We start from the raw sequence: 23,547 nt of genomic DNA, 5'->3' as shown, positions 1-23,547 counted from the left end.
TTTAGAGAAAGTGACTTCAATAAGTCAAATATGAAAAAAGCAGTTGGAAACAAATCATACTGGTTGGACCTCTCTGATCCAGCACCCTCAGGACCTGACCATCCCCAGAAAAAGGAGTTTGCCAGACCAGGTGAGGTGAGGAAGAGGGGGGGGCGCCAGCCTCCCTGCTGAGCTCCTCTGCTCCTCCACCAGGCTCCACTGCACCAGGCCTCACCAGCTCCAGCAGCCCTGCCAGCTCCACTGGGCTTTGCTACCCCCATCAGCTGTGAGCTCCAGAGGCCTCTGCAGGCCCTGCGGCCGGCTCTGCTCCCAGCCACTCATAACCTCTATCACTGGGCTCTCTGGTCCTGCAGACCAGACTGTCCCAGACGACAGAAGTTCAACCTGTATTTAAATATTCTAGTGAAAAATGATTTTAAAAATCGTATAAATACATTTTTCTCGTTGCCATGGGATGTTGTGATTGCTTAAAGTATAACTGGGTTCAAAAAAGACATAAAAGTTCAGAAGACAAATACATCAATGATTATTAGCCAAGATGGTCAGAAATGTAATGCCATGCATGGGGCAACCTAAACTTCTGACTGCCAGAAGGGAACAACAGAGTGGATCATTCCAGTGTCCTGTTCTATACAATTCCTCTGAATCTCTGGTACTGGCCACCAGCAGAGAAAAGAATTCTAGCCTAAATGGACCTGTCATATGGCTAATTTTTTGTTTGTTTGGGTTTTTTTTTTTTTTTTTTTTTTGCAAATATTTACTGGTATTTTATAGATAACGTTATATTTACCATAGAACTGCCCACTTCCAATAGGTGTATGCAGATGTCATTAGCTTTTCCAGTGATATCACTATAACTGAAGTTCTACCACATTATGTTATGCTATGCAACAGGATATAAAAGGGTTAGGGTTAGGGTTAAAAGAAACTGGTAGCATATAGGTAGGAGCTAATGAAGAACAGTGAAATGTCAAGAGTCTCATTTAAATACAACATATGATGCAACATTCTAATATTGAGAAGAGGTACAAGGGTTTATAGAGTAATGCCAGAAGACTAAAAACTAAGACAGGTGAACTAACTAGTTTAGCAATTAAATGAGGAGACTGATAGAAGCAGCATTGTGGACAGTTGATGTAATGAGGGAAATCCACAGACTGCAGTAATACCAAGGTACACAATACAGAGGAATGACAGCAGGTCTTTCTGGTGGAAGAGTGGCACCATTTGCAAAGGAAATCAGAGTTAAGTAAAATGAAACACTTGAGAATCACACTGTACCATAAGGTGCCACAGGACTCCTCGCTGCTTTTGCAAACTGTACCATAGACTCACTACAAATAGAAATTCCATACTTAAACAATGTAAGTAGAGCACTAGGAATGTACTACCCATCTGCTGACCAGGAGGGTGACAGTTACTGTGAAAAGTTTAGGGAGACTACAAAGGCTATACAGACAAAGAAAGCTATTATAATGGGGGATTTCAACTACCCTCATTGGACTGTGTATATCTCAGCTCTGGAAGGAATACAGACAAACTTTCTAGATAGAAAGTTTTTAGATAGAACTGTCTAACTATCCAAGGCTCTCCTACAAGTCAGTGTGTGAACTGAAGGTTTTCAACTCTGAAAAATAGATTACTAGCAGGTGAGATCCAACGTTGACTGGACAAAGTCATTTTGCATAGACCAATGTTTCTCAACCAGCAATACGAGTACCCTTAGGGGTACATCAACACAACTGAAATTTGGAGAAAACTGAATTTTTTGTTTAAATTTTACAGCACTTATTATTGTACTTTACACACCCAAAAATTTCATTGCCCACCCGGCTACGATTAAGTTGTTTAAACAAATGTTGCAATGGTAGAAAAAACATTATGTCTGAAAACTGTAGGTACTGAGGGGTACTTATACTTTTTTTTTAAAAAGGGATACTTTATAAAAAAAAAGTTGAGAAACAATGGCAGAGACTTCCCTTATAGGAAAGTTCAAGAAATATATTTTGTACTAAAGTGCTTTAAAAAGAGAAGTAAAAGAACAGTTTTAAATTTGAGGGATTTCAACTTCAAACATTATTAATTTTATTTAATAATTACCATACATAGTAAATTTTAATCAGAAACGCTAAAGCTTCCATTACTCTTTCCATGACTAATTTGAATTTTGTGATTTAACAATAAACATTTTCTTTGCACTAAAATGACAGTTGAATAGGTAACTTGATTTTAATTGTTAGAAAATATTTTTATGAATTCTAATCACAATAGTCGTGATGTTTTTCCAATGAAAAACAAAAATTATTTAAACCTTTCACCCGGCATATTCTGGTGTTAAAATAGTGCATTCAGCTAATTTAAGTGGCAGGATTGTTTATGCAAAATTTGGTATCTGTAGGTAATCCCAAAGTATGACTTTTGCACAAACAAATCCATAAACTAACTCTTCAGAATATGTAACATTACTTAACTAATTAAAAGAATTAGGAAGTTTTAATAAGGTTGCAGCACTGTCCCACAACTTAAATACAGCTCAACTATGCGGATTTTTCAATCACCAGGGATCAAAGACAACAATGTAATTAAGTACAATACGTTCACTCTTCCCAGAATTTCTCCTGTACTCTCAAATGGCAGTGCTGTGAAGAACAACTCTTTCAACATTCTCCAGTTCCCCAAAAAATAACCTGTGTAATGTTAGTGACAACACTGCCATATTCTGCCTCCACCTCTCTTCAATGCACTCAACCCTCCCTCCTTGGGGCATGGTAAGAAAAGTGATAAGAAACTATATAGAAAAGAACAGTCTGTAAAGCATTTTATCAACCTTTCAAATTAACATTATATTCACATATATTTATGTCAGCTCAATCAAGGTAGCTTTATTTTTAATTACAAAAATATATAGCTATATACATTCATTTCTAGCTACTACATTTAGCCTAAAGTCTAATATATATTACACCAACTTGCTGTACATATTTAAAAATCAGGAACATTCAAGTTATAACACAATGCTGAAAAACATATGCATGTAAATTTAAGTATCCATCTGTAATGCACAGATTACTTATTAAAATCTTAACCTTTTGCCCAGAGTTTATGGTGCAAGGAAAAGTTGGGATATGAACATTCTAAAATGTACAATATTGTCTTACCTCAAATTAAACATAGCTTGTTATTAAAAGAAAGGATGTGGAAATTATTGTTATTTCATGATCCATTTCCTTTCCATAGTCTGCATATAACATCATGCAGAGAGATATAGTCCACTATTCTAATATAGTTGTGTGGTATACAAACCAACTCAGGTGTAAAGAGACTTAAAGGACAAGAATCTGTGGGTGAAATACAAAGTGCTTTCATTTCTCTAGTACAGGTAGCAGGTGCTGGTGTCATAAGCATAATGGAAAGGGAAAACACTTGACAGTGTCCCACATTAGAACACTGTCACTCATAACAAGTTCCCTCACATTGTCCCAGGAAGGAACAGACAAAGCAAGGGTACGTCAGCCCTTTATCACAATATACTGTATGCATTAATAAGTATTTAAAATGCAGCACCATCCTCTCTATTGCTCACTACAATGTATGACGTTTTAGAGTATCCGCACCAAGCACACCTGAAAATTTAATTACATTAGTAAATATCGATCAACAAGCAAACATTTTCCATATGAAAATAAACTAGTTACTTTTAGCCAAAGAAATGAGAGTTCTGATTTATCCATTTTGCTCATACAGTAAAAGGAAAATGCATATATCAGAAAGTATGTACAGGCAGTCCCCGGGTTACATGGATCCGACTTACATCGGATCCCTACTTACAAACGGGGTGAGGCAACCCCGCACTAGCTGCTTCCCCCCAGCAGACCAGGGAGACGCGGAGCGGCTTTTCTCAGCAGACACCTCAGCTTGAGAATAAAGGACTGAGGGAAGTGAGGTGTGGGAGAATAAAACTGAGCTCTGGAGAAATGTTTGGCTAGAGTTTCCCCTACAATATGTACCAGTTCCGACTTACATACAAATTCAACTTAAGAACAAACCTACAGTCCCTATCTTGTACGTAACCCGGGGACTGCCTGTATATCCAATCTTCTACCACATTCAGAAGGCAGCATTTAGCACCCTCCTAAAAGGAAACTTCAACACCAAATCTGTTTTTTTTTAATGCAGGTGTAACTACAAAGCGTACTGTCTTGAAGTTAAATTATTTAAAATCACAGTTCTAGTTATTTGTATGTTATAAATTAGAAAATTAAGAATAAGAGCTACCTCATTTCTTTGCTACAATTACCTAAGACAGAAGAACTCTTATGAAGTTCTGTACTCTTGAGAATTAATAAAATCCACACAGAAAATGTCACTAGCATAAAGGAACTTCTACTGTATATTAATATTAGTATGAATGTTTTTAAATGAGTAACACTACTATTGTGTAGAATAATAGAGACAAAATAAGAGAGGGAAGTATATTCATTTGAAATTCTAGAGCAGTCTGACAGTGTACAATTCCATGTGATCAAACAAGGGGAAAGTGTTATATCAGAAATCCATCTGTTTGTTCTGCACTTAGTTTGACCCTATTGAATGACCACAAATATTTTGTTAATTAGCAGCAAGAGAAGAAATATGGATAATAGAAAAATTACACAACCATCACCAACAATTTTTATTTTTGGAAAAAAAAATTAGGAATATATACATCTATACCAAAGAAGTGCTGAACAGAGTTACAGCAGGATGGTAAGGAAAGGTGGACAAAGCACATGGAAAAGGAACACAAAGGGCAATTTGGCAAACCCGCACCAATCACAAAAAAATACCTGAATAAAACGTGGATGTATTCAGTTCCATCAGTGTGTCTTTCCAATTATTGTACCAAGGAACACTAGCTTTAACTGAGCGATCTGATAGAGAAAACATGGTATTATTAAGCTAAGCATTATCAGATGCACATATACCATCTGCTCTGAGGTTTTGGTAATGTGAAATAGTCAAGGACTGTACCACATCCGCCATCAGGGACTGAAACAATTTGTCTCCTGAGAACTAAGTATTTCATACTACAAATTACACAGTTCAACATATGCTATCATAGAGATCATCCTTCATTCTTTTCTACCCCCAGTCCCATGGATTTAAATGAACACTGGGATTTGCAAGTGAAGAATCAGAAACAAATTAAAAAGAATGAAACATTTCTATTTTCATAAGTTTTCCAGTGAAAGAAGACTATATTCTTAACCAGCTAATCCTGTGCCAAATTTCTCAGATTATGAAGATAACTACTAAAATCCTTTTCTGTTATAGCAGTCAACAGAACTATTTATGGCCTTCCTACAAGAAAGCTAAATTGTATGAAGCATCACAGTTCTCTAGGAAAAGTTTTTAAAAATCAGCTGCAATACAACTTAAAAATTATTATTAACAAAGAACAAGGAAATGACAAAGATTTTCAAAACCTGTTGAACGTCTGAATTTCTTACTGATACTTTATGGCATCAGTATGAAATTCTTCTCCATACTGATACCTGGTGATAAACTGATAAAGAACAGTTTCATCTATTACAAATAATAACAGTGACTTAGAAAAGAGATTAAGGTACTTTTACAGTTATATTAAAAATACGTACTATGGCCATGAGAAAACATTTCATGCTCTCATAGGATTGCAATTAAACTCTCAGCAGTGTTTAAAAAAAACCATTATTGTCACTTGCTGAGGGACAAGGCTGTGGAGCGCCACTGAGTAGTTTGCTTAATAGCTCTCAGCACAGAGACCAGGGAGTTTGTCCATCTTGTGTTAGAACATGATTTACATTGGTCAACAAGAACAGATGCATGCTGGCAGTGTACTGCTCGTTCCCTATAGTGCCCTAAAACAGAATGGTGTGAAAGCACAGAAAACTAATAAAATTCAATTTAAAGATAGTATTCTAGGGGAGGCAGAGTTTTACATCCATAATATATGGCTCTCCCCATATATTGTTAGGAAAACCCCTTGATAAGGATGATTAGACACAGAAAACAAAGTTGACTGAAAGAATGGAGGTAGCAACAATCTGTGACAGCTAACGTGTCTCTCTTGAATACCTGTTTCATAACTGAAAAATAGTAGATAACTGGACCCAGATTTTCCAGCAATATAGGAAAAATAGATATTCCAATGCTGCAATCAAATATAATCAACATGAGAAAAATGTTGTTTGGAAAAATATTATGGAAACTTCCTCATGAATAATGCACTCTGGTACATAGAAGATGGAGATTTCATATGCATCTAAAGAGGCTCGCCATACTTCTGCAGATCATAGAATCATAGAGCTGAAAGAGACCTCAGAAAGTCATCAAGTCCAGCCCTGCTTTAAGCAGGACCAATCCCAACTAAATCAACCCAGACAGGGCTTTGTCAAGCCAAGATTTAAAAATCTGCATTAAGTAAAGAAGACATTAGCAACGTTTTTCATAGGCAGCTAGAAAAATAAGCTGTGAAAGCAGCTCTAGAAACTAATTGTTTCTACAAGACATTACACCCTCAACACTGAAATTTAAGAAATTAATCACCATCATTTCATATTATGTTACTTTGTTTAGTTCTTTAAAACTGAAAGACACCCTACAATATAAATTATGATTTTCAGATATTCTAAAGAAATACTACAAAAAAGCTACTAATGCTCAGAGCAACAAGCTAATAACATCTGATGTCATTATTGACTTATGGTGCTAATTATGGATGTAAGCGAGTAGTCAACTAATTGACTACTCATATTCCTCTCCCCCCCCCCCCTTGTTACCTCTGTATCAAAGGCAGCACAGAGGGAAAGGGAAAGCAGGAGCGGGTACTGGAGAGAACCAGCTTTTAAGCTGGCTCCCTGCAACATTGTCTCTACAGTGCCACCTGCCCACCCGCCACACTGCTGCCTCTATCAGAGGCAGAAGTGTGGAGGGGGAGCAGGAATGTGAAGCAGCCGCTGACCCCCGCAGGCCCAGGCTCACCATAGGCAGAGACTGCTCGGCATCCTGCACTGGCTGCGAACAGAGGCTGCTGCCAGAGCAGCCTATCTGAGCTGAGGGGTCCTGGGTCCCAGCTCGGGTGGGCACGCATGCAGACTGGGGCTGCTGGACCCAACAACACGAGCCCAGACTGAGCAGCTCTGCATTTTGAATGTAGTGAAGGCAGTGTAGGCAGGCAGCCCAACTCTTACTACATTTAAAGTGTAGAGCCACAGTGAGGGTAGCTCCCAGACCTGGCATGAGCCGGGACTGAGCATTTTATCAACTAATCCTGTAGTCGATAAAAATTTTATCAGCTACATGATTAGTCAAATACCCACTTCTTAACATCTCTAGGGCTAATCCATCAAAGCACTCCAATGTGTGCTGAACTTCCTAAGCACTTAGGCAATTCAACAGGACATACTAACATGTTTGCAATTAAATGCTTTCCTGAATTAGGGCCCTAGCTTGGAGGAGTTCAATATTGCCAATTGCATCTCATGATATTTTCCTTAATACTTCAGTTCCTGAAGGTTTGCAAAGATATGAAAAGTTTAACATTCATTTAACACTATTTCTAACCATCAAAGCTCCAAAGAAGAATCTACACGTCAGTTTTAAAGACAAAAAACAAGGCGGCAAACAAAGTCTCCCCCCCCCCCCCTCCAAGTTTATTTTAAAAAATAATGATTTTTAAGATGTTGGGAGTTAGCAAACAATGGAAGTTGCCAATAGAGTGATAAGTATAGAAAATAAAATAAACAGAAAACTAGGTTTAACTTGTAGTAGGACAGTACAATAGTGGGTAGTGATATAAACTTGTTTTCACGGACTTGCATGCCCCAGATAAACTTAAATTTACAACAGTGTGTAATGCCTTAAATATTTAGTTTTGCAATGAAGTTGGCAGCTTTATAATCTTGAAAGATGGTAATAAAATCTGTTGGAAGAGTATTTGCCCAAAATAATTGGAGATTTTTTTATACAGATAAAAACAATTACCCTGTCACAATTAACAATCCACAATGGATTTAATAGTAAATTTGATTTACACATTAACATTTGGAATCAAGGTACATCTGTTGAAAGAAATTATCGAATAAAAGTTCTAATGTGTACTTCCAAAATATTTTAAATAAGCATCACAATATTAATAATTTAATAGTGGTACTCAATCTTCAGGGAAACTGCATTAAGTAAACATTAGCTATTACCTGAAAAATGTATCTTAAGTTGGAGTTTTCTACAGTAAAAAAAAAATTTAAAAGCACACAATAAATCTTGTTACATACCACTAATGTTGAGATCATAATCTCCTGCAGTAATCACATTAGCTACTAATCCTTCAGCTGGTTGACTGACAGATACAACATCATTTAGAAGCTTCCGAATGGCTCCTGGCTGAGGTGGATGGGTAATAATATTGTTGACAGCAATTTTCAAGTTTTTAATTACATGAAGCTGGTTGTTAGGATCTCTCATGTGAACTAAAAAAGAGAAAAATTATTTTGTTAAACTGAGTATTTTATTGCAGCAACTGTACTTTAGCTTTTGAAGTATCAATATTTCTTTGACAAAATATATTTAAACATTTAAAGAGAACTTCCACAACTTTAAAGAGACCGCCATTTAACCTAAAAACAATTTTTGTCATGCCACACAAGAAAGAGAGTCTTTAATGTTGTATAAGAGAGTCTTTAATACCAAAATATTAAATAAAATGTATTAGATGCTAGAACCCCAATCCCCAAATGGATGTTGCTAACTAAAGAGTCAGACATGGGCTTAAGTCCACCATTTAGGCACCACTGAGATTTATAGACTCACCGCTCTGCTGCTATTTAAACTCACAGGTGCTTAAATCCCCACCAGTAGGTATATGCAAAGTCTGGTGTCAACCTGTACTTAATTAACCAACGCTCTGTTGGCCCCAAAATAGAATTCTCAAACTAAACTCAGGAACAATCACCTCACCAGAGGACCTAGTCTCTGGGTGGGTTCTAAATATGCCTAAAACTATTGCCTACCAACCCCGCGTCATGAAGGCCAGATGCAGGAAGAAGGAAGAACAGCGGAGAACCTGCATAAAAGACACAAGGCAGGGTGGGCGGGGGGGAAGTGGTGCACAGAAAAACGTAGGGCAAAGACAAGAGGGGACTCAAGCGTGAGCAGGAGACACATGGTTTCATCTGCAAGGGTGTGGGGTACTGGATAAGCTGATCTGGCTTTATGGGAGAGGGTTCAGAGTTAAAGATCCCAAATGGAAGAAGTGGATTTTATGGAAAAAGTTTCCTGTCTGAGGCCCATCAACCAGGTGCACCAAGTCAGCTGCTCCTTAGCATTACTTCTGGCTAGCTCAAGGAGCTCCCCCAATTCAACAGTCTAGCTTCTAAAAATCCCTTAATCAGGCACCAAGTTCTCCCAAGGCATTATATGGAAAAGGTAGGCACCTAGCTTGCAGCTAAAAATTTCATAACGAAACAGGCCACGTGGGGGTTAGGTGCTGTAACGGTGAGTAAAGGAAAAACCAAGTACATTTAAGGACCTCGATCCTGCAACCTCAATTCATTTTATTCCCATAACTCAAAGAAAACATTGTCCAGGGACAGTTCTAATGAGTGAGCACAATAGCTACACAGAAGCCAATCGTCAATAACCCAAGTTACTAAAGAACCCACAATAAAATCATACAAACAGGTTCCCAAAGACTTCTGGATGTCACAGAATTATTTCAATTGAAGCTCTAATAGCAAGCTAGCAAAGGTGACCATCTAGAGAGTTCTTTCCCAAAACTAATATTTTTACAAACAGGAACAAAATAGTTCAGAGTCAAAACTATTACACTTTTGCTATTATGCCTACAAACTGTCACAACCTCTAATTACTGTCTCCTGTTACATAGTGTACATGTTGCAATATCTTGGAGCAGAACAGGATATACAATATAGAATAAACAGGGAGTTGGCAACTTTTCAGAAGTGGCATGACAAAATTTAATTTATTCACTTCTATTTACAGATTTGTGCACCGGGGGAGGGGAAGAGGGGAGAGGAGCAGGGGCAAGCTAGGTATAGAGACTGTATTTTCTGAACCAGTTACACTTAGGGAGAATGGTTTAATTTAAGTTATCAAACAGATTAAGCTCTTTAACTTTCTCATGTTAGTTTAATCAAACTTAATTTTAATGAAAGTAAAATATTAATTTATTTCCACCACAAAAAGTTTCAATGTTTTCTTTATTTACGGCAGTGGACAGCAACCTTTTTTGGATTTGGACGCACAGAAAAATTAGTTGGGAACCACACAAGTGAGAAGCAAAAAAAAAAAAAAAAAAAAAAACTTCTCCATAAACCCCCAACCCTCAATGAAGCGGTTCACAACCAAGATACCTCATTCCTCTGGTGCTCCAGCCTCATGGGGTGAAAAGAAGGGACAGGAAGGACTGAGGTTCAGGGTTTCCTATAGGCCAGATTTATTTTTGGGGGGTACTGAACTTAATGGATTTTATGGACCCCTTCCCATTGGGCTCTGGGATAGGAACAAAAATGAGGGGTTCAGTATGTGAGACAGGGCTGCCAGTGAGTAGGGTAGGGATGGGGCACGGGATCTGGAAGGGAAGTGGGGTGCAGAAAGGGGAGAGGTTGCAAGGTCTGGATGGGAAGTAGGGTGCAGAAAAAGGCTGGTAGTAGGGTGCCTGGCCAGGTGGAGGGAGCAAGAGCAAGGGAGGGTGCAGTGTGTGGCCCAGGAGAGAAGGTATAGGAACAATAGTGGATGCAGGAGTAAGGTTGGAGTAGGTGTCTGGCTGGGGTGGAGGGTGCAGCAGAAGAATGGAGGTAAGGTGTGTGGCCAGGAGGGAGTGTCTGGCCAGGAAGAAGTGTGCAGAAGCAAGAGAGGATATTGGAGCAAGATGGGGCAGTGGGGTCTTGGCAAGGGGAGAGGAATGAGGGGGACTAGAATGTGGGGGTCTGGGTATGAGGGGGGATGCTTACCTGGCTTCGTGCCCCCTTGCAGTGGGGAAAGCCTCACACGTTACTGTGCTGGGAGAGAGAGAGATGAAGAAAGCCCCAACCTTCCTTACCAGACCCGGCTCACAGCAGAGAGCGGCTGAGCAAGCAGCTCTATGTGCTACCGCTTCCCCAGCGGGGTGGGAAGGAGAGCATGGTAACACCTGCCAAGCCTGAGCGCACCACGTCTTGCAGTGCTCCAGCCGGACTCTGCGTGGCCCCTCCTGGGAGGCACTGAAGACTGGGCACAGCTCAGTTGGGTTTTGCCCGGCTCTTCTCCGCAATGCCCAGCAGCAGCTGTGGCTGCTATAACAAGTGGCTACCTGGAGATGGAGGAGGCGGCTGTAAAGCTGGACCGGGACCCCGTGTGGCAGAGGCAGTCCCGCGGAGGAAGGAAGGGGCAGCCGCAGTGGGTGGCAGGGGTTAACCGGGACTTAAAAAAACTCCAGGCTCTGGAAACTGCATGACACTGGAAGCTCCCCCAGGTGCCTGCTGGCAAATCACCAAGAGCACCTAAATTCTTTGTGGAAGGTGAAGGGCGAGGGAGTGAAGCCGATGCCACTGAGCCACATTAGCATGAGCCTGTCCCAGCCAGGAAAAGGGAAAATGCAATGCGCGGAGCCAGGGGGAGCTAGTGTTCCCCGCGTGACAGATTGAGTGGGGAGGCTCGCATGCCAGTGAAAGTCACCTTGCATGCCATAGGTTGCCAACCCCTGGGATAGACAATTAGTTAATTTTCAGCCACTGAGGTAAGTTATGACAAAGGTAATGTTAATTTTGAATGTCTTTATGAACTAATTAGATGTTATTTAACCAAAGCCCACGCATTAGCTAGATTTTAAAATGAGATGAGCATAGCTAAAGGCCAGGAAGTTTCACTCACTGTGTCAAAAATACGAATATGACAAACTGCCAGTGTCAAAAATATGCAGTCATTTTTAATCATGTACATTGATAAAGTCAGTTTTTTCCTCAAATGATTCTTGACAGGAACAGATTTCTTGTATATGTCGTGGTTTGTCACAAGATTTACATCAGTAACACATTAATTTATTTAAAACCACTATCCATTATTTAACCATGATTAAATTTTGATCATTAGGACTGCAACAGGAAAAATATATTAACATTAGATATTTTGTATTGCTCCTTATATACAAGTTAGTTAAATATCAGGTTTTAATTTCAACTCCCTATGCAGCTTTAACAAATGCATAGGCTATGGTTCTGAATCTAACAATTTTAATTTCTCAAATAACACAAAACCTACTCCCTAAAAATTGTTTCCCTGAAAATTTTTACATAGGTGAAAAAGAGTAGTTTTCAGGGTTTTTTTTCATTTCCAAAAATCAAAATGTGTAAAAGATTTGTAAACAGTCAGTCAAAACCAATGGCTAAATGTCTTAAATAAAACCTCTCTGTGGAAGAATCTACTGTAACTAAATTTCTTACAATTAAGGAAATCTGGGGTTGCTATGTGCTACCTTAATCCCATAAAAAAAATGGGATTTAAAAAAAAAATGGGTTACTTGTGATTTTCAAAAACAAATTTACAATGTATTTTTTAAAGTGACCGTATAGTTGGTAAAGATTTCATATCCGAGTAGTTAATCCTTGGCAATTGGTTAACTGAGATTCAAGAGTCCAAAATATAGTACTCTATTAGTACAATAGAAAGTAAAACTAACTAAATGTGTCACTTCTTTGTATAAAAGTTATTTATATTGAAGTAGCACTATGAAAGAACTTTATATATATATACACAAAGAGACAGACCTTGTGCCAAAACACCAGAAACTGAAAAATAATGGAACAACACTTCAGATTCCCCTTTAGATCTCCATCTCCTATTATAATTTGGAAGTTTATACTATCAAACATGTAAGACCTATTCTACTTGTATCTTATAAATGAAGCCATATTAGCAGAGTTGTTTACTCGAGTCCCACAACTTGAACTCAAGTCCGACTTAAGTCGCCTAGGTGACTCAACTTGAGACTCGACTCAGGTTCATTGTTTGTGACTTGAGACTTGCTAATTTTGTTAAATCGACTTGGTGAAAAAACTGTCCGAAAATGTCGATATTGATGGCTTGTACAAACAAAAGTGACTTGACATTTTTAAAATTAAGACTTAAGACTCGACTTGGGACTTGACTTGAAAGTGATTTAGGGACTCGAGAATTGAACTGTAGTGACTTGAGACTCGACTTGGACTGGAGAGTGACGACTTGAAGACAACACTGCATATTAGTAGTAGTAATATCATGGTAGTACCTAGACATCCTAGCTATGGATCAGGGTCCCACTGTGCTAGATACAGTACAAACAGATAACATGAGGATAACTGCCTGCTCCAAAGAGTTTACTATCTAAGACATCACTATTACAGGTGACTTTTTGATTATCAGTCTATAATAGGTCAATTAAAAATTCTGTTCAGAATGTAGCAGTAGTCAAAATCCCACAAACTGAGATGCATGTGGCATGAAATATCTAATAACTTTCATATTAATCCCTGAAATACTATATATTCAGCTTTGTTTTTTCTTGCTCAGAAAAGATAAGGCAAAAATCAAGGATCCAGAGACAGACACCAGCAGCAATCTGAGGCATGAAAAAAAAACTTCCTAATGAAGACTGAATAAACTGTAAATGTTCAGTTAGGAAATAATCTGAGGAGATATGACAGATATATTTTGTTGTACAGCATTTTATAATTGGAGGACTCCTATACTTATTCTTTTCCATGTTAAAATGGAATATCTGATTAAATTCAAAGGTGACAAACTTGATTAAAGGAAAGCATTTGTAAAGACAATTAATACTTTTTTTTTTCATAAGTTCCACAAATTTATCTTGGAAATCAACAGCTTAGCAAGACTGAAGAGAGGAACTGACTTGTTCCTATATATAAACAAGAGCATAAATTACATAGGATATAAATGCTGCCTCTGAGAAGTGTTAATCAGATGGGCACAAGGAAGAAACTGTCTCTATAGTAAAATTGTTCCCTTGCTGTCCACTACAAGTTTTTCTGCAACTTTCTCAAGCACCTAATATAGGCTAATTTCAAAAACAGAATATGGCACTAGAACTGATCCCGTCCAGTAGGGCAATTCATATCTTTCTATTAGATAAGGGCTTGTGCACAGGGGTAAAACTATTAAAACAAACGAACACACCCAACACCTATTCCATATTAATTCCCCAAACTGACACTCATATTCCATACTAAGATGCCTTGTGCAGTTATAAACTAAACCACACAAAGGCACTCTTAGTTCAGAATAAGAATATACACAAAGGAAGCTTTTGAGAAATAACTCTTATAGGCTATTTCCCCATCTAGACAAGCCCTCGTAAAGTAGGAATACACTTTTTCAATAAATAAATTAACCTTAAAGCAATCTAGCTGCAAATTCGCTGCACCAATTTAACTGTCAGTAAGAATGCAACTGGGAACAATGCTCCCAGAACCGGCAGACAGCATGCTAAAAAAAGTAGCATGGACACTGAGGCAATGTCTCAGGATAATCACTTGAGCTAAGACCAAGAGGGATGGCAGAGCTATGCCACAGCACAGTTAGCTATAGCCATATGGAAAGTTCTAAGTGCATAATACCAGATTTTCTGCTCCCAGCTTTACAGCGACTTATGTGCAGCTCTACTTGCTCTAAAGCTTTCCACAAAAAGAGGAAGTTAACTATAGTGTTTACTCCATGCAACTAAAGCAGGAATCAAAACTGACTATGCGGTCTGCTGAAAGATACAGTAGCCAAAGCCCAAAGAGTCAAACCATTGTGTTACCTACCAACTTTGTGTTCTTGGGAAATTAGGGCATAGTAACTAGGCTGGCTGTCTCATGAAAGTTACCCCTTTTCCCCCCACTACCTCTGCTTGAACCAAAGCTGATCAGAAGAAAGGCTTACCCAAAAAACCCACCACAACAATGAAAAGGCAGGGGAAGAAAGACCTAAACCCTTCCAGAAACTCCCACTAGCCTCATTTACATCAAAGATGGGACAGAAAGGCATCTCCATTAGCATAAAGAATGGAGAACAGCAATTCCAAGTCAAGAACTGCACTGAACTCTGGGACAGAGAAAACAGGGGAGCATTGCCTATTGGGAAATCTCTTCTCCAGATACTAATGAATCCATGCCTGCCAGCATGCAGATCAGTGATCAGGCCAATTTCAGTATTGGTCAAATACTTTATTGGTATCCAAAATACTGAAGCTGCTTAATTCCACTATAAACTCCTTCCAAGGAACATCATCCATAGCAAGGAATGATTGGTTCCTACTGTCAAGCCTAAACAAAACAATTTTGGAGTATTCTCTTGAATCATCAATTTTCCCATTATCAAATCTAGTGTTACCCCTTGAACCACTGTTCTCTCTATTTAATATATAAGAAAACAACCTTTTCCTGTGGGACAACAGCCTGACATGTCACTCTACATCCCACAGACCCTCCCTCTGCCCATAGCCACCTACCTCCTCCTCCTCTCCTGGTACCCCCAGGCTAGAGCTGCTCTTGTTCTCATACACACACTCCCCTTTTCATCCTCAAGGGTGTTTGCTGGCTTCATCATTCTCTCTGAAACAATGCTCCTTGTACCTAAGCTAAGAATCCCTGTAATGCCCCAAAAAATCTTTGGGGTTTGCTCATCAAGTGGGTTACTAGCAGAATGGTTGTGGCTTGAAAGTGGGAATAGGGATGTGCTGAACCTGGGGGCATAGGAGAATGACAGCTTAAAGTGCTGTCTAACCCAGCCTACTGAGTCCAGGAACATAAAAGGAGTCAGCTTATGAGGGATGATTAACAGGTCTTCTCAGACATGTGCTGCTTGTGCATGTATTCATCTGATTCAGGGTGCGGGGACACAGCCCAGGGAACCTAGATCTTGCAGGATAGCTCTTTTGGGAGTAAACTGGGAGAAGGAAAAAGTAAAACCCCATATGAGAACACAAGCAACCCTCTTCCCCCTTACAAAAGAATAACCCAAATAAATAAGCATCTTCCAAAATAATGAACCTTGGACAATGAAGCCAAGGTGCCTGGAGAAAACAACAGAAAAATTCATCCTCAAAATTCATTAACTATGAGCCATAGTTGTTCGTATTTTGATGGAGGATTGATATTTCACAGGGGTAAAATGAATTAACATTACTTTGGAACTGATCCCACAATGCCATGAAGTAAATAGGGTTCTTTATACAGACATCAACAAAAGTAGGAGAAAGTGACTGAAGTCACAAACAGCATTTTTACATCACTGACTACAGAATAAGTTAAGAGCTGTAATTTAGAAAAACATCTAACACTTACAGGTGGTACAAAAGGGAACTAAACATATCAAACCCCACACTATTCTTTCTTTGACTAGACTCCTGGATGGGGGAAGCAGCAGAGGAGATATATTTTCATTTTAGCAAGCCTTTTGATCACAGCACCCAAAGCTAGGTTTTGTGTTTCTACTGACGGTGCACATTCACACATGCCTCAGTGTGCATAAGATGTATACTGCACATGGATGGAAAAAGATTAGAGGGAACATTGCTTTTCAGACAGGCCTACATGACAGTCTCATAAGCAAATTAGAGAAATGTGATCTAGATTAAGTTATAATAAAGTAAATGCATAATGGGTTGAAAGACTGTTCTAACACAGTAGCAAATGACAAGAGTATGTAAGCCTTGGAGTAGTCTGTCTTGGGTCCTCGATTATTCAAAAGTTTTATCAATGACTTGAATGATAGTCTGGAGAGTATACTCATAAAATCTGAAGAGGATACCAAGTTGGGAAGAGTTATAAGCACTTGATGACAGACTAGAACTCAAAGTAACTAACAAATTGGAAAACGGGTCTAAAAATCTGCAAGATGAAATTCAATAAAGGCAAGTATAAAGTAATGCAATTAAAAAGAAAAAATGGGGAATAGTTGGAGAGACAGGATAGTACTGCTGGAAAAGAGCTGGAAGTTAGAGGGCACTACAAACTGAATATGAGCCAACAATTTGATGCCACTATCAAAAAGGCTAATATCTTGGGGTGTATTAAGAGGATGTAAAGAGTTAAGAAATTAAATCTTTCTACTAGGAATGTTAGCGACTAGCAGGAGCTTGGTTAGCACTATCAACTAATCACATCCCCCCAGCTGCTGCTCTGTATTGTACAGCACAGGGAAGCCAGCACACGAAGACACTGGCTCTGTCTCCACTTGCCCACCTGTAGCAGCATCTCAGCTCCCTTCAGAATTTCTGTTGCCAGTCATCCATAGCCTCCTGGCTGTTGGTGGTACCTGGGGGGTTTGTGTTATTCCCTGCCATTAATTTCCTTTATGCCTGTCTTGGCATCAGCATTCTTGATGTGGACTGCCGGCCCCTACCTGGACTTTGCTTTGTCAACATTAACCTTATCTTCCACAAGCATTCCCCTTCAATCACGCTAGAGTGTCCTCCTGATCTCTCCTACCACATGTCTTTGTTTCACTCTGTTAAGTAATCCTCCCTCCCAGACCCCTGGCTGGTGTCCTTTCAGTTGCCTCATACCACTTGTATTTGTTGACATCCCCTTCCCCTCGAAAGTCTTCCACCACTCTCACATTTTGGTAGCCATCTCCAAGCAGCTACCACCTGTCCTTGTTTTCCTGGGCAAAATAAAGCAAAAATATGGTTGAAGTTCCACCTGTTTGTGACACTTTGCTGGCTTCACAGTTCAAACAGTATTAAAGGTTTTGTTTTATTTTACTGATGGTGACAGCTACTGGATAGTTAAGACAGCGATAAAAAAGGAGTGCCACCTGGAATTATTTCACACAACCAAGTGCAGACACTGTGTAGGGATAACATATTAATGTATTGAAAATTATTCCCCCAAATGGAAGTGACTCCCCATAATTTGTTCCCCACAACTTAGTGTTTAGATTTATTATTAATTCTTCTTATTATTATTGTTAAGATTGTTAAATGTTTACATTTATTATTATTGTCCCTTTAGAATATAATGTATTAGGTCATGTAACTTAGAACTGTTAAGAATATAATCCTATGTAGCCAGAAACAGCCTCCCCCCTCCCCCGCCCCCGCTCCAGGGCATGCTCAAGCTTGTGCAAGGAGCTGCTTGAAATTGACATTGCAGAGAAACATTGTAACAATGCATTCTCAAGCCACTAACTCTGCTATGGGAGCCAAGCCCTGTAATTGACTAAGGGCATTGTTACTTAATTGACGCCTGTTCTCTTTAAAACATTGTAACTTTACTCAGCACTCAGAGAATGTTTAAAGCAATACCACCCAGAAACTTTTGTAACTACAACTTTTATATTATACAAAATACTGTACGAATGTATGAGAGAGTGCTTGGATGATGAATGAATGGTTCTGAGAGGTGCCAGCCTGAGAATAAAGCAACAAAGGGCTGAAGAAGGCATCAGGTGCCAGTGCAACCAAAAGGTGTCAAGTGGAGAAAACCAAGTACTGGAGGTCCACCCGATGAGATCACTGACGAGCACCTGGCAGCCACCCTGGAGACATCAGCATGATGCAGCAATTTCCATAGACTGGCATAGGAAGAAATTCCTATAAGAACTGGACTAAAAAACTATGGAATCAGAGTCCAAGGTTCTGCTGCCAGCCCACCAGGAGCTTCAGATGCGCATCTGATCAGGACTTCGCTCCCCACTACTATCACTTGTGTACAGAGTACCTGGCCAGTATTCTGTCACAAGCAACTTCCAGGCTGGTAACTATACACAGAACTTGAATGAATGGATGTATGAATGAATGGTTTATATATATATATATATATATATATATATATATATATATATATATATATAAATAAAAGTGTATAAGGGTTAAGTAGTGTTAGGAATAAGTAGTTAAACAACGTTGTTTGCTTCTATCTTTTATTTTTTTATTATCTTTACAATAAATGTGGCTTTTTGCCTTATCCCCCTCAAAAGATCCTGCTTGCTTTTATTTGGTATAACAACTGTTAAACAGAAACTGCATTCTGTAGAGCTAAAGTATGCAAGGAGTGCCAGAGTCATGTGCAATCATTTGAGGCTGAAACATCTAACTGTTTCATGTCAGCCAGAAAGCACACAGCAAACAACACTGACCACATTTGTTTCTGGCAGTTCAAGACGACGCAATACACAACATGAGAGAACTGACAGAACTGTTACGCACCATGATCGCTTCAGATATGCTTCCCATAAGTTTCATTGAGGGTGTCTGTTTCTGTGCGCTAATGAGTACCTGAATACCATATGCATACAAGATAGATGATGACTTTGCAATTAGAATACTGCTATGAAACCTGTGTGAAGTCTCTGCGAAAAATTGGACAAAGCTGTGACAGCACCTTTAACCACTGACTGCTGGACTGCAGAAACTACTGGAAGCTACATAACTGTCATTTGCCATTACATCAAAAATTGGGTGCCGTGATCTGCAGTTCTACAAACTGACAGTCTCCCAATCAAACATACAGCAGAAAACCTTGCTGAAAAATTGCATGCTGTAGTTGAAAGGTGGAGACTGGTAGGCTGTGTCCTGGTGTGCCTGCATGATAATGCAAGCAATATTGTGTGCACCAACTCACCGAGGTTAGTTACATGGGAATCCATCAACCGCTTTGCCCATACCTTGCAGCTAACCATAAATGATGGCTTCTCTGGGAAACAAATTCAGAAAACAATTGCTGCCGTGAGTCAACTAGTTGGGCACTTCCACCACAGCACTGTGGCCATCAAACCACTGGAAAGAAATCAAACTCAGCTTCAAGTTCAGAAACACCGTCTGATCCATCATGTAAAACTCCCTGGAATTCAGTCTGTGACATGTTTGAAACACTCTAAACCAGGCATGTCCAAAGTCCAGCCCGCGGGCCAATTGCGGCCCATGTTCTGGTTTAATACGGCCCCACAGGTAATTTGGCAATATCTATCTTTTATAGCCCCCAATGAATCCCCGAGTGCTGCTCAGGACTAAGGATGAGCTCGGGCGTGTTCGCAGCTCCACGTACCCAAGCCCGCCGGGAAGCTGACAGCGTGCAGCGCTAATCACGGGTACTGAGACATTTTCCCGGTTCTCAGCTGCAGAGATCGGGAAATGTCTCAGTACCTGTGATTGGCGCTGCGCGCTGTCAGCTTCCTGGAGGGCTCGGGTACGTGGAGCTGCGAACACGCCCGAGCTCATCCTTAGACTCTTCACCACGCACAGCCACAAAGGCAAGAGAATTCTTGTTGGGCAGTGTATTAGTGCTCGGACGAACACACTTAGACCAAAACCTCTGGCACTGCGCTCACATGATCCCTTCCCCTTCTGGTCAATTTCAAAAATGGCGACTGTAAATAAGAGAAGGAAAGTTGACAGTGAGGGCCGCCGCTTCCAGGACAGGTGGAAAGTGGAATATTTCTTCACTGAAATACGGAATCACTGTGTTTGTCTGATATGCCAAGAGACTGTGGCTGTTTATAAGGAATTTAATGTCAAGAGACACTACCAGTCGAGACATAGCACATACGACAAGCTACCAGGGCGCAACCGCAGTGAAAAGTTGAAGCATCTTGAAGCTGTTTTAATGTCACAACAGCGATTTTTCACAAGAGCCCGTGAATCAAATGAAAATGCCACAAGGGCGAGCTATGAGGTGGCAACATTAATTGCTAAAAATTGCAAATCTTTTGCTGAGGGTGACTTTATCAAAGAATGCGTTATGAAAATGGTTGAGAACATCTGTCCCGAGAAGAAGCAAGAGTTTGCCAACATTTGCCTAGCTCGTAACACTGTAGCACGGAGAATTGAAGAGATTTAATCAGATATTAAGAGACAGTTGACGTCCAAAGGAGTGGATTTTGACTTCTTTTCAATAGCCTGTGATGAAAGCACGGACCTATCTGACACAGCTCAGTTGCTGATTTTTATGAGAGGGGTGGACGATGAAATGAATGTGACTGAAGAGCTACTTGACCTCCAGAGCCTTACGGACCAAACAAGAGGAAAAGATTTATTTGTTTCTGTTAGTTCCGCCATAGATGACATGAAACTGCCTTGGAACAAAATTACTGGGATTATTACTGATGGGGCACCTGCCATGGCTGGTGAACGAAGTGGATTATCAACCCTAATCTGTAACAAGGTGATCGAAGAAGGAGGCAAAGCTATTAAACTCCACTGTATCATTCATCAACAAGTTCTCTGTGCTAAACATCTCAAATATGATCATGTTATGAAACCGGTGCTAAAGATTATTAATTTTATTTGCTCTAAAGCCCTGTGCCACCACCAGTTTAAACAGTTTCTACTGGACATGCAGGCTGAATACGAAGATATTTTATATCACAACGATGTAAGATGGCTCAGTCGGGGGTCTGCACTGCAGCGTTTCTACTCTCTCAGAAAGGAAATCGGAGAATTCTTGGAAACAATGGGACAACCAATGCGAGAACTATCTGATCCTATTTGGCTGGCTGATTTGGGGTTTCTAGTTGACATAACAAAGCATCTGAATGTACTGAACACAAGTCTTCAGGGGAAAGATGCAGCGGTGAACCAGGTTTATTCACACCTCAAAGCCTTTGGAACAAAGCTCCAACTTTTCATAAGGCAGTTGTCACAATCGCAGCCCAATACCATACATTTTTCAGTGTTGCAGGAAATAATGAACAGTTTTCCACAGGACAATATCAGTGCGCAAACGAGCAGGTATGCAGCAGACATCGCATCTCTGGCTGGGGAGTTTAAACGGCGCTTTCAGGATTTTGCAGCTATTGAAAAGGAGATCAGCCTTTTCTCCTCTCCATTCTCTGTTGACCCCGATGATGCTCCAGATCAGCTGCAGCTCGAGCTCATTGAGCTGCATTGTGATAGCGAGTTACGCAGTCATCACCAACAGCTCTCTCTTGTGAACTTTTACCGCCAACTGGATAAGAGCCGGTTTCAAGAGATTCGAACATTGTCTAAGAAAATGCTGAGCTTGTTTGGCTCAACATATATGTGTGAGAAGACATTCTCTGCTATGAACTTTAACAAGAACCACAAGAGGACAAGACTAAGTGACTCTCACCTGCGTGACATTTTGCGCATCAAAACCACTGCCTTTGAACCAGACCTAGCCTATGTGCTGCAGTCCAGATCTCAGTTTCACCCTTCACATTAGTGCAGGCATGTTTTTTTTTCAATTGAGATGAATACATTGTAAAATCTCAGTTAATGTCAGTTGGTCTAAATCAGTTATAAATATATTTGGACACAACATGTATACTTGGTGTTATGTTCCTGTTCATATTTTTTTAACTTAAAAGTTGACAGACAACCTTTATTACCAATAATATGTAATGTACTTTACAATGTTCCTGACATATATATCAGCTTTCTGGATTTTTTTTTTCATCTGGCCTTCAGATATGAAAGGCAGAGTGATTTAACACCTGTTTAGATTTGTAATCCATGTGACGAAATGAAAAGTATGCCGTTTACAATAAACTTTGCATAAAATAGTTAATTTGCATTTAATTTTAATGGTTCAAAGAATGTCATGCAAAATGGTCGTCCCTCACGCATGTTCACTTCATCAAATCTGGCCCTCTTTGAAAAAAGTTTGGACACCCCTGCTCTAAACAAAGATAGGCTGCTGTGCTCTGATAGCACTGAAACAAGACAAAATGATGCATGCACCCTTCAGCTGTGTGATGGAACTTAATATACCATTGCTTTCCACTTTAAAGTGTGCTACAACTGTCACATCTGCTGCTAAGACAAGAAAAGAGTTAATTTTGAATATTTAACCAATTTGCAACAGTCTTCTCCCCACACACTTTAAAAGTGAAGCTTCTGCTGAGAATAAAATTGTCAATTCTTTCAAAAATTATGTTAGTTCCTCTGGAGCATCGCATGATACCCGGTGACCCTGACATAACTACCAAACGGGCACTTATTTCCCCCTTGTTAGATCCATGCCATAAGCACATGCAGTTTCTTTCATCTGCTATCCAGGATGCTTCTTGAAGGAAAAGCTTCTTGAACTTGCATCAGCACTAGAAACAAAAGAATCTACAAGTGCTGGGGCTGAACTAATAGCTGCTGAGCCAGACCAGCCAATAGAGCCAGCACTGAAGAAAAAGACAAATGGCACGGTAATGCTTCTAGGTGAAGGTTACACCAAAAAGGATACTGAGGAGAATACTGTGGAAAATTAAATGAATAATTACTTCAGGGAGCTTTGCCCTTCATTGGAATGCAGTCCTCTGGAGTGGTGAAAAAAATCAATGCTCAGCATTTTCCAAGGGTTGGAAAATTGGCGAAGAGTTACCAGTGCATTCCAGGGGCCTCAGTGCCTTCAGAACCTGTGTTTTCTAGCACTGGCTTTACTGTTAATTGGCTTCACTGAAGGCTGAGGCCAAACAATGTAACCATGTTAATTTTTCTTAAAAAGAAAAAGTAGAATTGCAAGTGTAACCTGATGCTCTGTTGTTTTCGGTTTGGACAGCGCTCAGGGTTACTAAGCACAAAGTTTAAAAGTTAGT

At 39.8% G+C, this 23,547-nt stretch overlaps 1 protein-coding gene and 1 pseudogene across 9 annotated transcripts in view; one reads left to right on the top strand and one right to left on the bottom strand.

The window, feature by feature from the left end:
* The window catches only part of TRAPPC8 (trafficking protein particle complex subunit 8), a 102,777-nt gene that overhangs the window by 73,473 nt on the left and 5,757 nt on the right, over positions 1–23,547 (bottom strand). For 4 of the 9 annotated variants that reach the window (XM_075920773.2, XM_014568782.3, XM_075920768.2 and 1 more), the window contains exons 2-3: positions 8,295–8,489; positions 4,827–4,910 (exon numbers count right to left, since the gene is read on the bottom strand). In XM_075920773.2, the coding sequence (XP_075776888.2) occupies positions 4,827–4,910; positions 8,295–8,489 (279 nt within the window). Of the gene's footprint in view, positions 1–4,826; positions 4,911–8,294; positions 8,490–17,240; positions 17,942–23,547 lie in introns of those variants that run through there. The other 5 variants (XM_075920772.2, XM_075920769.2, XM_075920771.2 and 2 more) reach the window with 2 other exon arrangements.
* LOC149525292 (zinc finger BED domain-containing protein 4-like) lies at positions 10,830–23,411 on the top strand (annotated as a pseudogene).

This window comes from Pelodiscus sinensis, chromosome 2 (assembly GCF_052426305.1).
Source record: "Pelodiscus sinensis isolate ZL-2025 chromosome 2, ASM5242630v1, whole genome shotgun sequence".
NCBI lineage: Eukaryota > Metazoa > Chordata > Testudines > Trionychidae > Pelodiscus > Pelodiscus sinensis.
The sequence above is the reverse complement of the archived record's forward strand: the minus strand, read 5'-3'. Positions and strand labels throughout refer to the sequence as shown.